Source organism: Anser anser (genome assembly GCF_964211835.1).
Source record: "Anser anser genome assembly, chromosome: 8".
NCBI classification, from domain to species: Eukaryota; Metazoa; Chordata; class Aves; order Anseriformes; family Anatidae; genus Anser; species Anser anser.
Window position 1 is genome coordinate 10,976,900 of NC_139728.1, and position 17,216 is coordinate 10,994,115.

Here is a 17,216-nt window from a genome sequence, read left to right on the forward strand (position 1 = left end):
AGACTGTTTGCACGTCTGATTAGGCACAGGTCCACCTGCACAGGGAACTGCATGAGTTTATCGTGCAAGCTCACTAGCCTGAAGTTCTTCTTGGTCCAAACTCCACTTTCCCAGAGAACATTTCCAACATCCTTGCTAGACAGAAATCAGTGTTTAACGCTCAGCTATATGCTAAGAAACAGCCCCAAAACACAGCAGAGGTGCAGGAGCAGCAGCAGCCACGGGTCCTGAACAGGCTCAACAAATGCTCTGGGTCTTCCCCGTCTCCTGCTGTGCCCATTCTGCTCCCCCTGCACCCCGCGGCCGCTGCCGTCCCATCACTGCCTGCCTGCACGCCTGGGGTTTGGCACCACAACCGCTCTGACCTCCTCTTGCAAAGCTCTGCTACCTTTCATATGTTAAAAGTTTGGGGTTTTGTTTTTTTCCTGTTCAGAAGACAGTTTGAAACCATCAGAGGAAAAAGGAAACCACAAGGATTTAGGAAAGCTTCACCAAGAAATGAAGTTTTCAGGCAGGGGTGTTTGCCCCCCCAGCTGAGGAAGTGAGCAGAGCTGGGGGCTGCAGCTTTACTCAACTGTGAAAATTTAGGAGCCTAATTGAGTGCTCTGAAACAAGGCTTAGGCTCTGAAGAATTTCATTCCAACACAGGTTTTTTTTTTTTCCAAACGTTGGAAAACATGAGTTTTTAAAACCTATTTTACATAAAGACAAGGAGTAATTTTTCTCCTGGCAAGGCCACGTAGTGCCTTTTACACAATGTTATTTTCTGTTTTTATCAGTCAGCTTTAACAATAAGGAAATTCTAATAACGTGTGATTATAATTAAGGCAACTAATGGGATTTTGTGGACTGTGATTGGCATCACAAGTACAGCATCAGACAGAGATGGGAACGTATAAGGGACAAATCTCCAGGACACCTTCAGAATTAGCAGCCATTTGGGTAATTATAAAGCTCCATTTTATAAGGAACCAGGAAATAAGATTAATTTATAAATCAGTTTATTTACAGATTTTGTTCTCTTAAAGTACATTTCAGTTACGAAAGATATTTACACTGGTGTACACAGGGACCCCCCTGGTTATTTTACAGTTCTTAATTACAAAAACCCCTCCACACCCTTGGGTCTGTCTACTGTGCAAAGCTGCTCTGGATGTGAACATTTGCTGAAACTGGCCCAAAAACCAAGTTACCAGGTTATTTACACATACACAGTAAACAGGTTTCTTTTTAGTATCTCCACAACACAGTACATCGGGAGACGGAGCCTCCCAGAAGGCGGCTTTGCAAACGTATATCAAAAGGCTCTGCAAAGTCAAGGAAAAAAAAACTATTAAATGCAGGTTAATTACAGTATTCCTCTTTCATCTGTATATATTTTTGCATTTAACGTTTAAATTACAAATAAGTTCAATAGTTTGCTTTTCTCCATTTTAGTTGATTTGTAAACACTTCAGATGCACTAAATACCTTGTAAGATTCAACTGTTTCTCTGCTGAAAAGTACTTTATTTTCCTAATAGTCTTAAGGTAGCAAAGGGATATGAAAGTCAGAACTGCGCTCAGTTCCGTGCAGAATAGTCACTTAAAAGGTCTCTATCACTGTGCTACTGAAGATCTTCTGCAGGTACACACTTATTCAAGTATTGCAAAAAGCTAAGGCCACTTTTTCAAGAAAGGAAAGTGAACAAGACGGGATTTTTCCAATCCCTCAATTCTACCTCGTGAGCAGCGAGCCTCTTCTGAAAGGCAGAAGTGCTGATTTGCCGCAGCTCAGCTCAGGAAGCATCCTGCTGCGAGAGGTACTCACGCTCCTGGTCCTCACGAGCCTGGGCTTTCCCACCCGGCACCGAGATCCTTCCGAAAAGGGAATCGCATCTCCACAGTGACATTGGCCACTGCCTCAAAGAGCTCACAGGTCTCAGAAAAATCTCGCAGCCTTGAAACTTCTAACGGGGTTGGCACCAAGATAACCAGGACCCAGTAGTATCATCTTGTTCTTTTAGTGGGAAGGTTGGGGAGAAGAGAGAAATACAGAACTTGGCCTCTGCTGTTAAGACTCCAGAATCCCCCCACCTCCTTGTTATCAGACACGACCCAGACAGACCATTGCTTCATCGCAGTAATCATCAGTCCCAAAGTAACTCAACGCACTCGAGCTATTGAGCATACACTCAACTCAAAGCAACTCAACACACTTGAGGTATTGAGAAGGTAATTCACGTATATTCAAGTCTTTTTAGGGTTGCTCCTGTCGAGGATTGCTACCAAAAAATAAACGGTGATGTTTGCAAAGGAATAAAGCCACTACTTACACAGTTTTCTTCTGCCCAAACAGCCGTAAAAACAACTTCTGTAGAGGGTGCTAAACTACTGCTGATCTAAGCCAGCGAGACAACAGGCACATCATCTCCAATGGTCCCTGGTATTCTGGCAGGCCAGCTGTGCAGCCTCCTCCCTGCTGGTGGCTGTACAGAAAAGCCCCACCAGCCCCACAGGGCAGCTGAAAAGCCTCCGTGATGCGCAGCACCCTTCTCAGTGCCGGCCACACCATCTACGGGACAGAAGCTAACTGCGCTCCTCTGATACTCCAGCCTCCAACCTGCGCTGCGGGTTTCTACCTTCTTTTCGTAATTGCTACCTATAAAAATAACAATCGTCTCTATTGAAAAAGATACACCCAGGAAAGGGAATCTGAGGCAGTGACCCAAGCAGTGACACCAGGCTGGTTAAATGCAGCAGCTTTAGTTTGCTTCTATTTTAAGCATTTGAGAATTTCACAGTTCAGCATCATGACACCTTAGGCGGACAAATGAATCACTTAAGGAAAAAGGCTGAACATTGCTCTGCCAAGACCATTTGACTTCCAGCCAGCCAGAAAGGCTGCTACTGCAGGACAGACGTGCATATGCCCTGCTGGAGGTGTTCCTATTACAGCGTTATCTCCTCCTTCTTCTTCCACTTATTAAGCTTCCATGAATATGGCTCACCATTAACTCGCAAGTGAGGTGCTGGCAATACTACATCTGAGAGTCTGCTTGGACCTCTGATAAATCCAACACTTCCCAGTGCTGTCCCTGAAGAATTACCAGCCACGTGTCGTTGTGCAAAATGCAAATATTCCAATGATAGCTTTCCAAAACAAAACCAAAAAAAAAAAAAAAGGAAAAGAAAAACCCTCATGGAGCAGTAGCAGAGATAGGCGTACTAAGAAGGCCAAGAACCAAGCAGATGAAAGAAGCAGCAGGTATCTCCCCCCCATGCCTATCGTGGGCAGCAGCATCTTTGGGGGACCTCCAAGAGGGCTTCGAAGCATCTCCCTGCACTCCAATGTGCCTGGAGAACCTGACTCTCCTCTGCATCTTGTCCCAGGTTAACAAACAGGGACATCCACTATTAAGGCATCAACGTTCGACCCCAGATTGTCTGTGTTCATCCAAGAGAAACACCAGAATGGGAGGGACAGATTAGGAAAGAACTCGGCAGAAGGACACTGTGGTTCAACCCGGCACCGAATGAACCGGGTAACAGCTGCCCACGGCCTAGAAGTTCTGGGAAAGGAAGGAAACAGATGGAGCAGGGAAGTTTCACATCGTTCTTCAGCTCGGTCCCCTCAACTCTCCCTTGTCTCTGAATCAGGTGCAGGGAAGCTCCGTTCCTAGCTGTACCTTTGCTTCCCACCCCCAGTCACTGAGGTTTGGTTCCTCTCACCTTTCCTGTATCTGCCTCGAGGAGCTGGAGGTCGTGTGTGAAGAAAACAGACGCTGGCAGTTTCCAGAACAGACGCTTTCTCAAGTTTGGCTGTCTCAAAATATAAGATAGCACAACCAACTGCACAGGACACTCTCCTATAACCCACTTAATAAATTATCTGAAAATAAATTAAAAAAAAGCCACAAGCACAAAACATGCAGACAGTCAAGCACTGCTTTCTTTGGTGAATACACTCTGTTCTCTAAATTGTTCAAGTAATTGCTTCTCCGATTTATTAGGTGACAAGAAGGGAGAAAGCTGAGGGTGTGAAGGCCAAATTTTTGCAAGGAAACATTTTCCACTCCTGCATGTCTCGTGCCTGAGAGAATCCTGAGTATCCGTTATCTAGGAGCAGCTGGTGCTCCAGGAAGTGAAGAAGTGCTACACGGTAGGAGGAAAGTTGTCCACGGGCTCATCTTTCACGTTTGGCATGAGGCGGCCTTTATCTTGCTCCACCTCTGGATTGAAGCACGTTAACATAGGAAAAGCAGTAAGAATTCTTTACTTGAATGCAAAAATCAACATCACCTAATTTCCCTGGACTGACCGGCACCGTATCTGGTACCACATCCTGGGAAGAAAGACGAAAACCAGCTTCACAGAAAATGGAATTAACTGGGCTCCGGAGCAGAAGAAACTGATGCACATTGTTAGGGCTGCAGGAGAAGAGGTGTTAAGGTTTTAACACTGTTCAGTATGGTAAATATTCAGTTATGACTAAAACCTGACCAAACCATTTCTTCTGCAAATCACTCACATTTCTAAAGACAACTCGAGTACTGATGGCTGAGCGCCATTCCAGTAAAACAGCCAATACCCCAACTTAACCCAACCCTTTCAGAACACAGGCTGCATGTCAAAGGCCCAGGCAGGGGCCATGGACAGCTGCTCACAGCTATGTGGCATAACTGCATCGGCACGCAAACAGTCTGAGCACTCCACGACGCAGCCTCTAGTGAGGATCAGCTTGTTCCAAGCAACAAATCCGGTGCAAGGTCTCTAGCGGCAGAGGATGCAAGTTCAGGTTGCTGTAATCACATCTGTACTGCCTTTAAAACCCACGTGTGGAAGTCCAGCAGCAGTGCTCGCAGGGTGGAGAGTACGTTGGGAGTCAGAAAGGCCCATGACTCAGTGGTTACGCAGCGTCAAGTTTATTTTCAGCTCTGTCAGACAAGCAGTAATCTCCGCTGCTTCTCATTTATCTGGTTCAGTACATCAATAGTGTCTCTGATTAAGGCCTCGAAGATCCCGTCTGCCAACTGCATCTTTACACACAGTTCATCCTCATCGTAGTTCACCCACTGTGCTTCTTCCTCGTGAAGTTCCTGCACCTGGGAGGGTAGAGAGGAAAAGGCAAAACGAACACACATTACAACTCCATCGCTCTAGGATAATATCCCCTGCATAGTTCCAGAAAGAGTCCATAACAGCCTGTATCTGCCAACGGCATGTCTGTCTTTGCAAGAGATTACAGGAAACGCTTGGAATAGCAAAACGGACACAGATCTATTTGAACCAGGCTATTTCGCTGCAGGAACATTTGCTACCTTTCACCACACTACTCAGTTCAAAGGATTTCATATTCCTGCATAAGTTTTTCACTTGAAAGAACTCAGCTAATGGGATATTTTTGACCAACACCAGCACAAGCTCCATTAAAAACTCCCTAATTGCCCATTTGCAGGAAGCTGATTTCATGCAGCTTAAACTGGTAAGGAATCACACAAAGGGCTTCAAAAAGGGAAGGAAAAAAAGAAAAGACTTGACTGCAGTTCAGATTATTTGAATTAGAAAACCTAAAGGAACTTACAAACTTCTCCAGTTCTTCTGTATAGGAAGACAAAACACTGGCTTGTGTTGTATGGCAGTCTTACAACTCATTTACACAAAATACTTATGCTTCATTGGATTTGAGAGCATTATTACAAATTGAATTTTGTGCTCTTACAGCCAGAAGAATAACTCAATGAATATTTATTTCTGTTTATTCCTAAACTGTTGACAAGCAAAATCCCATTTCACTGGTCACTGGCAAATAGGTGTCTGAATAACCGACAGAAGTAAGGTAATCTCATTCAGCAAATAAAGTCATACCAGGAGTCTCTCCAAATTCCACACCTCCAATTAAACTTATTAAAAATTTGTTTTAGTGACTATTTAGTATTACAGACACATCCCAACAAAGCTCAAACTTTCTCAGAAAGAGTGGGGACAAACATCACTCTTTAAAACGATCCGCTAATCCAGTATCAATATGTAATAGTGTTGTCATCTCAAAGAGCGCAAGAGCTGCAGCCCCAATACACACTTCCTCCCTTCCGTCTGAAGCTGAGCCGCGCAGCAACTCGCCTGTTTTGAAGGTGACAGCTGCGGCAGCACAGTGATGACTCAATAACCCAAACACAGCGTGAAGCCCAAGAGCAGGCTGCTCTGGGAACCCCAGGGAAGCTGCATTGCTTCCAGGGTTTTTAGCCATTCATAAGGCTTCAGTTACACACGGGTTTTCAGTCTGACAGCTCTTTTCTCCTTCTCCTAAGAGAGCCTGGGGAGAGGGGCAGGGATCTCATCCTGAAAACAGCTTTGGAAGAGTCACACTAAATGCTTACAAATCTCCGTGCTACCGCAGCAAGCATCCTTTCTGGCACAACTCCCATTTCCCTTACAGCTGTCAAAGATGGAGTGCAATGGTTCCATTACACTCCTTACTAGTAATGAAGAAGCAACAGTACTGGCAATCAAATTTTGAACGTGCATTGTAGGCAAAAAATAGTTTAAACTGTGAACACTGTCAAGTGACAGATAATTGGGTGTAAGTTTGTTTCAGCCATCCACCCCCCCACAGACTTCTGAGGTCTCTCCCTCGAGAAGCTTGCTGCCTACAATCAGTATGTGCTGGTTGTAAATTTTGGTAAGCCCTGGACTAAATAAAAGCAGCGTGTCCTATATCCTCCCATTAATAAGGAGGTATAAAACAAGCACCAATTTGGAGCTGATCACGTGTTGCGCGACCACACACAGACCACTTGGATGAGGAAGAGCAGGAGATAGGCATCCTGGAAAGAAGAGGGTGCCACAAAGAAGCGTTACCGAAAGAGAGAGGTCTTGGAGAGAAAACAGAAGCACCAAAAAGGAGACAGTGAAGATCCTGTCTGGAAGAAAGATCCTGGAAGTGAGGGAAGATCCTAAAGATGAGGCAGATGGGTGGAGACAAGTGCTGGTGGACCTTGACCCATGACTCCCACGACTGGCAGCCGGGAGCAGCTGCACAACACCAACCCACACGACTTTCTGCCTGACCGTCCCAGGCCAGCAGCAATCTCCCTGCTGGGAACGTAAGGCGAGACCTGGTGAGCTTTAGACAAAGTTTTGATTTCTGTAGATTCCCATTCAAAATCATTAATATCTGCAAAATAAACTACATTGAAGGAGTCACTAGATCATTTGGGAGACTGGAAATAAGAAAAATCCAGAAATAAACCACTGCCTTGGAAGAATGCCAGTACGAGGAAGGCAGGTAGGCCCATTTTCACAGCACTTCATGCCCAGTGTTTGGAAACGTTAAGATCTACAACTGTGCATAAGAGCAGGCTTTGATTCTCTTCTTACAGTTTGACTTCCCTGGGGTTTAGGTTGTGGGCGCCAGAGAAGCAGGCTTCCGATTAAGCCAGCTTGATAAGGACAGCTCTGCTTTGTTGGAGAATTCAAAATCGCACGGAGAACATTTTAGCCCTCGAGTCAACAGGCCAGAAGGATCGAGTGCTTTTCAGCATTCTGTTGACGGACTTGTCAGGTGTAAAAACTAAACACGTAGGTTTGGCAGTACCGTGTGAGCTTTACTTTCTGAAGCTCAGGATAAAAGAAAAGGGGTGAGAGGGTCAGCACAGGGAAAGCAACAGCAGTGTTTGTTCTAGCCCTATGCAAACAGATAAGCACAGAGTTTTGGCTGAAGACCCAAGTGGAAAAATAGCGAGAACAATCTATTGTTAGCACCTGAACTTAAATAAGGAGATATGAGGGCTCTTACTGTAGCTTACAAAGGTTTTGAAAGGTCTAGGGAACACTGATACACTCAAAGCAGCACCTCTGCCTACGTGCACCTCTGAGATTCTCCCCACATAGCACAGACAGAATACACAAGATAAAGGAGGCAATACTAAGGGACACGAAAAGCAAACATCTACACGTTCCTTTAACTTGATTTGAAACTGAAAGTGAAGATTTGCTGTAACCACTAATAGTCCGAGCAACTGTCCAGCAAACAAGAACTCTCCTAACAGGTTCTGTTACAAATGCTTTCTGAGGAAAGAGATTGAGGAAAGAGATGCCCCATCGAAGTTGACTGAGCTGCAAAAAAAGAGAAGAGCACAGTGTTTTTTTGTCACTGGCAGAAAACCACGGACAGCTATTTTGTCTGCTCTTTCCCACACTAAAAGTGAAAAGAGGACTAAAGATGCAGTCCCTGGTGGTGGAAGTAGCAGAGTCCAAGGCAGAGCAAGCACGCAAAGGGCTGATCCATCCACTTCTCCCCTTGATTCCCAGCTGGTGGGATGGCCAACTGGCACCCGCACCTCCTCGCATCACCGGGCACTGCCCTAACACAGGCTGCTTCTGCTGTCCTGCCCCCTCCCACCACGCTGAACCTCTGCTGTAGTCAAGGACTACTACCAGGAACTAGGTTTGGTGTAATGAGCCTTCTAGGACACATCCAGGAATAACAAGGGAGAGATTAAGCCAGGCAAAATAGCCTGGCACTTGCTCTGTGCCTTCAGAGAAACCGAAGTCAGTTCAGCACACAGACTTGGCTCTGGGTTTTAGAGCCACCCCCGCCGTCAGGGCAGGCAATGTCACTATTTGACAGTCATTACTAATGTGCTGGAGAAGTAAGCATGCAACAGACTCTGCTTCCTCCGTATCAAAACCCCCGCATTAGTTATACCTAGCTCCTGGGTCACACAGTATTGGATAGTCAGATGTGTTTAACCCCTCTCAAAGTCACTAAAAATATGTAGTTGTCTCAATAAAAACTGAGAAAAGGTGTTTTCATTTGAAAATTACTTTTACTTGAATGAGAAGTTAAGAAACTGGGAAGGACTTGTGCTCAGAGCTTAAATGCAAGTAACAAAAGTCAAAGAAGGTTTACCTCTCTTATAAAAGCTCATGTTTTATTTTAACTGCTTATCTTTATAAGCAAAGAATGCGGAGAATCAATCAGCTTCTCTGTATAGTCAAATAACACCCTGCATATTGCAACATAGATATCTGCTAAAGAAACCTTCGTGTAACTTGAAGAAACAGAGCATTTTTGGTTGTGGTTTATTTCTAAAGAAGCTTCTACAGCACCTAAACCTGCCAAAAAGTCTTGATTTCTTTTTCAGCAAATCATAGTGTTTGTACTACTTGAATCTATTTCAGACAAAATTTGTGAAACTCCAAATCTGAATCCTCTGTCTGGGGCTACACCGTGAGTTACTAGCAGATAGGCAGCAGATCTTTCACAGACCTGCATACCCAACTGTGAACTCGGATTTGTGTTACCACAGAGCTCATAAACTTGACCAGAACATGAAAGTTGACCAAGAGACAGAGAAAGCAATCCAAGCAGTTTGTATTTTATAGGGATTATAATAGAATAAGGTAAAAGGAATTGAGCATCATCTCCTTAGGCTTTTTAGTTAGAAGCTTCTCTGACAGCAGCTTATGTTACAGTATGAATTTGGTAGCAATGCCACCAAGACTGCCTTACTCCCAAAGCACGGCATGCTGCAATCTTCACAGTTATTCCCAGCCTTCAGTAAAATTTTATTATCATACTCTAGTGAGAACAAAATAAAATTAAGCACGTTATTTATTAAGCCAAACTTGCCAGAGCTCTATTAATCTCTCATGTCTGGGTCTGCATGTAAATTGCTGGCCAGATTGTCTGAACTTCCAGCTTATTCTATCTAAAACACTGATGCCTTCAACTGGAGCAATTTTTCCTAGTCAGGAAACCTTCTTTCCAGGTGTGGCTCAAAGAAATCTGAAGTCAACATCTGGAACTGGTACACAAGCATAACAGTTGTACTATTAATCCTCTCAGAGATTTAAACATAAGACTTTTTGCACACACTACAAACAGCCTCCATAACCCAGAACCAAGAGTACTAGGATATGCAGGTCCTATACACAAGCCTTTTATTTACGTACAATTCAAATTAACCCCCTGGGGAAAAAGCCTATGTTGGAAACCTTCCACTGATGGGCAATTAGAAGACCACACGACCCATGACCTGAAGTTAGTTCTGTGTGCGCGTGTGTGGAGTCAATTTCGGGTATAATTAAGTAAAGCATGGTGTTAATGACAACTCATATTTCCAAGTGGAACCTTCACCATCATTATAGCCAATAAAGATGTTAATCATCCTGCAACACAAGCCAACAAGTAACCTTTCAAAAACTAGTACACAGCCAGATACGCTCTATCTTGTGTTGGTCTAACAGGGAACTGTCTCTGCCCAGTGGCAGCTGCATTCACTAGTTCACAGCAAGCATTACAGGAGCAGAAGTCATGGCCGTCACTTAGCTTTGAGGAAAAGCTTAGCTGTGGGTTCCATCTGGCAAACTGTTTGCCTTGTACTAGGGAAGTATCGTTTTTCACACTGTCATGTTGAAGTCTTTGCTCTTCTAACCCAAAGAGTTTTGCAGCCTTTCAGTTGAACGTGGTTAGCAATCAAGTCTATTATGTTTCCAGTATCACTGCCTCCAATTTATCAATATTACTTCAAAATAGAAACATTTCAAATTAAAGTAAAAGGAAAAATGTATTTTCTTCCCAAAGAAAAAGTTCACTCTCCTTTCAGTCAAGTTTTCCAATTCCTCCTGCAAATTCACACTTTAAACCTTGGGGAGTGTGCAAATCTAACCTCCAGTAAAATCCAGTATGAACTGAGAATTCAGGCAATTCACCTTACTTCATGTGGCTGTGGATGCCCCATCCCCAGAGGTCTTCAAGACAAGGTTAGATGAGGCCCTGAGCAATCTGATCTAGTAGGTGGTGTCCCTGCCTACGTTGGAACTAGACGATCTTTAAGGTCCCTTCCAACCCAAGCCATTCTATTATTCCATGATTCATTGGTACTGGACTTGTTTTGTGTTTTGCTTTGTTTTGGCAAGAAAAACTAAAAAAATTAAACACCTTCCATCGAGATCTTATGCACACTTTGCATTCTGTAAATAGTATGTTCAAATGCTGAAATGTATGATCATGTTATACTTCAGTCTGAGGGACAGAATCTGAAATGTCTGTTCATATTCATTTACTCACCAATATATGATCCACTCTATCTCGTTTCTTCCGCCCAAATTTCATCATCTTCTGCCAGTCTGTTTTGTGATTAGGTTCTTTCCTCAGGCTGAACAACTTCAGTACTTCAGCTGCAATGAAGCTCTACAGAACAGAAAAGGTGAGATTTATCATATTTGAGCTCAGAAATGACATGCATACACAACGTTCTTTCCCTAAAGAGTAAGACTATAAATGCATAGAAGGCATCTGTTTAGCCAAGGGATATGCGGTGAATACAAGTAAGTTGCAGTGCAAGTCTTTGAGGCAGCCTTACACAGGCAGAACAATTATTAAATCCAGAAGTGGGAAAAAAAAAGACACCCGTTCCTGGAACAATCTTGAGAACAAGAATTTTCAGTTAAGCAGTACAGTAAACAGAAGATTATGACAGTTCATTTTGTAGGAAGTTATTAAAGAAAAGAAGGGTGTGAATTTCGTGTCCTTGTCCTGTGACCCTGCTCTCCTCTGCCACAGGCTTTTCAAAGTCTTCTCAACTAATCAGGTTAATTCAGATACTACTTCTGACTTTTCTAAAGAGTTAACATGCTTTATCTTCAGCAGGTTTATCAAAATACAGTCCAAAATAACAATTTAAGAAGAAACAGTACACCTAGGACTCTTCATTTATGTCCTGACAAGCTGTATTACAAGTTCTTTGTTGAGCACTTTCAGAAACGTTTTTTTTCCCCCCCTAACAACCAGCCCTACAAGCTTAACTTTGGTCCAGTCAGGCTCTACCTTTTGGGGGTTTTGTCCTTTCTGAAGCACTACCACCAGCAACAGGATTTCTCCTTTGGCCAAATACAGCAATAACCTCACCAGACAAAGTTTGGATCCATACAGGCAACTCCCACTGTTCTCAGTGAGGTTGGCACAGGTGTGTCTGATGAAAAAATCCAGCTCATCCCATTTGGCCCAACCCTACAGTTGGATCCATGCCACTATACTCAATACAGAGTTCCAATGAGGTCTGCTGAAGCAGCAGTCTGTCAGCATACCAATTTTACCAATTTTGTAAGACCAAGGTTTTCCTGTCAGTTCTGCATAGAGGATTGTGGTTTAAAAGTAACTAGTATCAGCCAAGAAGACTGGGAGGCAAACCTGTTGAGTAAAATGGACCATCTTGACAAATTCCCTTTCAGGTTTGTAATCTCATTTCCCTTCTCAACACTTCTCGTATTGGATAGATCTGTTACTATCTTTTAACCCTCAGGCAACTGTTACTACAACATTTTTCATCTCCTCTTCCCTGTTATCACGAGAATTTCTCCCTACCTTGATTTCATCCAGATCATTTGGATCTTTTACTCGGCGAAAGTAAGCAGATGTGATCCTACACGGTTTCATCCAAATAGGCTGATTTAGATTAGGATCCTCAGCAAAGATTTCTCCAAAGATCTCTCTTGTTAAATCAAACACCACCTTAGCAAAGGAAGAAGTGAGAATTAAGGCTTCTGATCTTCATGGTAACAATTCAAAGGACAAGAATAAAATGCCTAAAGACTGTACCTTTTTATAGACCTGTTTGTTTATCGTGTCCGTGTCCTGCTCTTTAATGGCACCACTAAGATCAGTGTGAAGGCTGAAGTTTTGAAGATCATGACCCAGCTCTTTCAGTTTCCAGAGTTCCTCAGCTGCTGCATGCACCATACCTTCCACCTCCACTGCAGTATGAGGGACTGCCAAAGGCTCCTCACACGGCTTTGTTGGAACTTTCTGTGCTTCTACCTTGGGCAGCACTGCTGGTTCCTCAGCTTGCTTCTGCTGGACCTTACGGGAACTAAGGCCATAGTCCTCATCAAACCAGTCTTGATCATCTCCCAGCACGCTCAGGAACTCCCGATTGAGCTCCAGCTCAGCCAGCCTCTTGGCAAGCTCCTCCTGACCGCTCGCACCGAACACTGGACTCTCCTGTGAATTAAGTCATGGAGCAAATACAAAGCAGTGTCACACCGTTGTCTATCAGGCATTCAACTTGTATTTTTAAGTGCTCTACTAACTGGTTATATATGCACAACTACTCTCAATTCTTTCAAGGGTAATAAACAGTGCACAGTAAAATTAGAAGTGTTTCAACTCAAATACCTGGATCTTCTACCACTCCTGATGAACACTTTCAGAGGGTTCCTACAGAGCTTTCAGAGGCTTCCTACAGAAGACCACCTGTACCTGCCCACTGTGTGTCCTGATGTTTAACTGTTTAGGAAAGGCTGAGTAGTTCAAAGAGTGATAACGTGACATGTAACTTTTCACTTTGCTTACCAGCAAGTCTCAGATCTGCTTCAACAGCCTAAAAGCTTTTAGCAGGCAATGGCTGTTTTAGTGACTGAGCAATGGTGAAACGAGCTGACGCTTTCTGTGATGATAATATATTGAGATCAATGGCAAAGCAGACAGGTTTACTGACATCTTCAGCAGAAAGGCCAAGTTCTAAATCTGTGTCATTAATGGTTATTCTGAACCATTGCTTGAACTTCCACTGCTCGTGATATATTACTTCTGTGGATAGAGCAGTCTGACAACTTAATGATCTCTATAGCAACTAATTATTTTACAGGATGATTATTTCACATCAAGGATAGACAGAGGTAAGTTTACAGTTTAATGTATTTTGACATTTTTAGAATAAAATTGACGGTAACAATTAAATGAAATCAAACATGAAAGCAGAACGCAATCTAAATGAAGTATTTTTCACTTTGATGTGCCAAAACTTGTCTTTGAGCCTGCAGGGCTACTAAAGTGAGTTGGGACCAGGGAAACACAAGAACACACATTACACACATACATATAGCCACAATCTTCACACCGCCAAACAGAACTTGGGAGAAAAAAACAACACTGGTGCTACACTGCATTCTTCAGATTCAATAATCATCAGTCAAAGCAATCATCACCAACTCTTAAAATTAGCGCAACATATTTGTTACTTACTGGTCTGGGACACATGTCTGGAGAGGAAAGTTCTTCTCTTTCATCTTCCAAGTCCGAGCTTAGAAAAAAATTATTCAGTCCATCAGGAATCTGCTTTTCTACTTGCTGAGATGGGGGATTGGATTCCTCCCTCACATCACAGAGTTCCTGGTTGCTGAGCTGGATTTTCTCATTCCTGACCTTCTTTATTTGCTGTAACTGATTGACTGTGTCTTTCACAAAATCTTTAAGCAGACTGTCTGTCAGCAAACTGACCTTTTCCAGTTGGTCTTTCGACTTTTCTTCTTCTCTAAATGGTAGTCTAAGCTGGGCTTCTAATTGGTTCTTTTCTTTTGCCAGCAAATCCAGAAGTGGAGTTGCAGGCTTCTCCAGAACTCCAGGAGAGAGATCATCTAACTTTTCAGAACACTCTTCCCCCAGTGTTTTCTGTCTCTCCAGTTTTTCAGAAAGGAAATCAGAGATGTCATCTAACTGAACAGTGGAAATCTTGTCCATCACACCAGTAATGGGAGGAGGAAGGTTGGCCTCCTCTTTTATAGCATGCTTCAGATAAGCCACCACAGACTGTTCTGGGGCAAGTGATTCAGTAGCTACAGAAATCTCCTTTATGCTCTTTGCTTTGGAAGATGAGTCCTCATCAATGTTTTCTCCAGCTGAGGCTTCTGAAACAGCTGTGCCTGCAGGAGCTTTATCCTGGGAAGAGTTCTTTGTTGCACTTCTGCTCTGCCTTTCATCTTCTTTGCCAGATTTGGAACTTCCTTTGCCTTTCCGCTCAGCTTTGTGTTGCTTCTCCAGTCTGTCATCAAAGAACGAATCTTCATCCTTATTTGTGTCTAAATGGTTATCAACACTTTCTGCGATGTGAGAGATTTTTTGAGGAGGAGCAAAAATACCATGCCTTTCTTTGCAATCAAAATATTTAATACCATCATAAGTTCCATTATTGTTCCCTTCAGGTTTATCCAACTCCACACCAGCCCAAAACCCTTTGGCAAATTTAGTCAGACCTTTGAATCGCAGTGTTCCAGGTTGGACTTTACTCACAAGTACCCTATCACCAATGCTGAAGTTTGACAAATTATCTGTTTCTTCTGTGACTGAAGCAGAGGCCCATGGTGGTGGCTGAGCAGGAGCCTGTTCTTTCTCCACATCAATGCGTTCAGTATTTTTCATAAGTTCTGTTGGAGACCTAAGCTCCAACAATCTCTCCGAATGCTTGCTGCTGGAGAGAGAAAGAGATTTGTCACTGAGGTATTCACTGATTTCGCCATCACTGCCAAGGCTCGTGGATCTGCTTCTGTTGGTTTGTGTGTGCTGTGACTGCTCTCTCAGTGAGTGATTGTCCCCTTTAGGGGAGAGAAGGGACACTTCAAAGTCATCTTTGTAATGTTCCACAGCAAGTGTTTCTTCAATTGATGCCTGTTTCCTGGAGGAGGATCCTTCAAAGTCTTCAACATATGACGGCTCTTTTTGACTAAACAGGTGTTCTGAAAGCAGATCATCTTTTTCCTCTGCTGATTTGCTAAATTTGCAGTAAGACTCTTCTACGTTCGGGACAGTTACAGCATCTTTGTCTGCCAGTCTCTGTTTTAAGACTTCTTCCTTACCATGAAGGCTTTCCACAGACAAACCAAAAGGTTCCTTTAGAGAGTGTTCATTTGCAGAATGGAGGACTTTCTCTGGAATAACGTCCAATGAACTCTCCTGTTCCTTATCTAATGTCAACAACACATCAGAACTTTCCAAAGGTTTAACATAAGAATCTTCAATCTCGTATTGTTCCGATTTTATATATTCCAAGTCTTCTGGTATCTCAGATTTATGACTGAAGACAGCCTCCTCATTGGATAAATTTATTGCAATGCTTGTTGATCCATGGGATATCCTACTAATGTCCCTACTAATGTCTTTTATGTCTTTGAGAAGAGCTGATGAGAGCACATGATCTAAGGAATCACCAGATCCTGCTCTGGAACTCCTTGGTGACATTAAACCTGAGGAAGATTTTCTGGAAGGTTCTTCTGCATGAACATCTGTCACCTTCTTGGTGTGCACAGACACAGATCTCTCGGTTCTTGATGACACAGCATCTTGAAGGAAAATAAAAAGTGAATCATAAAAAGTGAATCACAACAGATGGCATAGCCTGCATTGTCTCATCGATGACTGCAACTATAGCCAACAAAATTAACATCAAGGTTTTTATGCTAAAAGATGCGAACTGGTGCCTTGGAAACACAGACTTCTAGCTGTCCTACAGACATTTGTCCAGTTCCAGCGCTATAACACTTTCTTTCTAATTCTGTTTCTTGTACCATTACTTTATAACACTATACAATACTTAGCCCACCGTAAGGACTTAGCAACCTCATCTAGTGAAAAGTATGCCTGCCCATGGCAGGGGTGTTGCAGCTAGGTGATCTTTAAGGTCCTTTCCAACTCAGACCGTTATATTATTCTATAAAAACAACCAAGCTTAGAACTGCAGACAGAATCACAGAATGGCTTGGGCTGGAAGGGACCTCAAAGACAGGACAGGGATGCCACCCGCTAGGTCAGGTTGCCCAGGGCCTCGTCCAGCCTGGCCTTGAACACCTCCAGGGATGGGGCATCCACAGCTTCCCTGGAAAACCTGTTCATTAGATAACAATTATCAACAGCAAAACATTGATAAGTATTAAAAAAAGGAAACAACTGTTCCTAAATATCTACTTCTAAAGCCTTAATTATTTTGGTTTCCTTACTTTCCCTCCAGTGATAAAGAAACAGGAAATAAAATAAAAGGAAAAAGGCTGTCACGTAATTATGATTTTATAAAAACCTCACCAAGAATAAAACTAAATAGTGAACATTCAGGAAACAGCAAAAGCAAATGCCTACTAAGTAGAATTAATATAGCATGAACAAAAAACTTTAATATGTAGTACTATACAAAATATACAGTTATATTTGTATTTTTAGTTATATTTTACAGATACAGCATCTCTCATCAACATTTGTTCTAGTACAAATTCTTTAAAATAAAGAACTCAAATACTATGAGGTTTCAGAACTGGGAGCTGGGGGAGTAAGGGAAAGGAGCCATAACTTAGGAACCTCTACTCCCCACATATTTCCAAGACCAAAACAAATGTAAATGTAAACATCAAAGAGAAAAAAATATAGCTTCACCATTGTGGTTTTATCAAGTCTCCATGCTCTCTTAA

The 17,216-nt window shown here is 42.9% G+C and overlaps 1 protein-coding gene across 13 annotated transcripts in view; it reads right to left on the bottom strand.

Moving 5' to 3' along the window:
* Positions 1-984: 984 nt before the first annotated feature.
* Positions 985-17,216, bottom strand: part of CEP350 (centrosomal protein 350) — a 74,665-nt gene continuing 58,433 nt past the window's right edge. For all 13 annotated transcript variants that reach the window (XM_083845800.1, XM_083845799.1, XM_083845796.1 and 10 more), the window contains 5 exons: positions 14,011-16,100; positions 12,586-12,987; positions 12,352-12,498; positions 11,056-11,178; positions 985-5,083 (listed from right to left, as the gene is read on the bottom strand). In XM_083845800.1, coding sequence (XP_083701926.1) covers positions 4,919-5,083; positions 11,056-11,178; positions 12,352-12,498; positions 12,586-12,987; positions 14,011-16,100 — 2,927 coding nt within the window. In that variant the 3' untranslated portion in view covers positions 985-4,918. The remainder of the gene's footprint in view (positions 5,084-11,055; positions 11,179-12,351; positions 12,499-12,585; positions 12,988-14,010; positions 16,101-17,216) is intronic.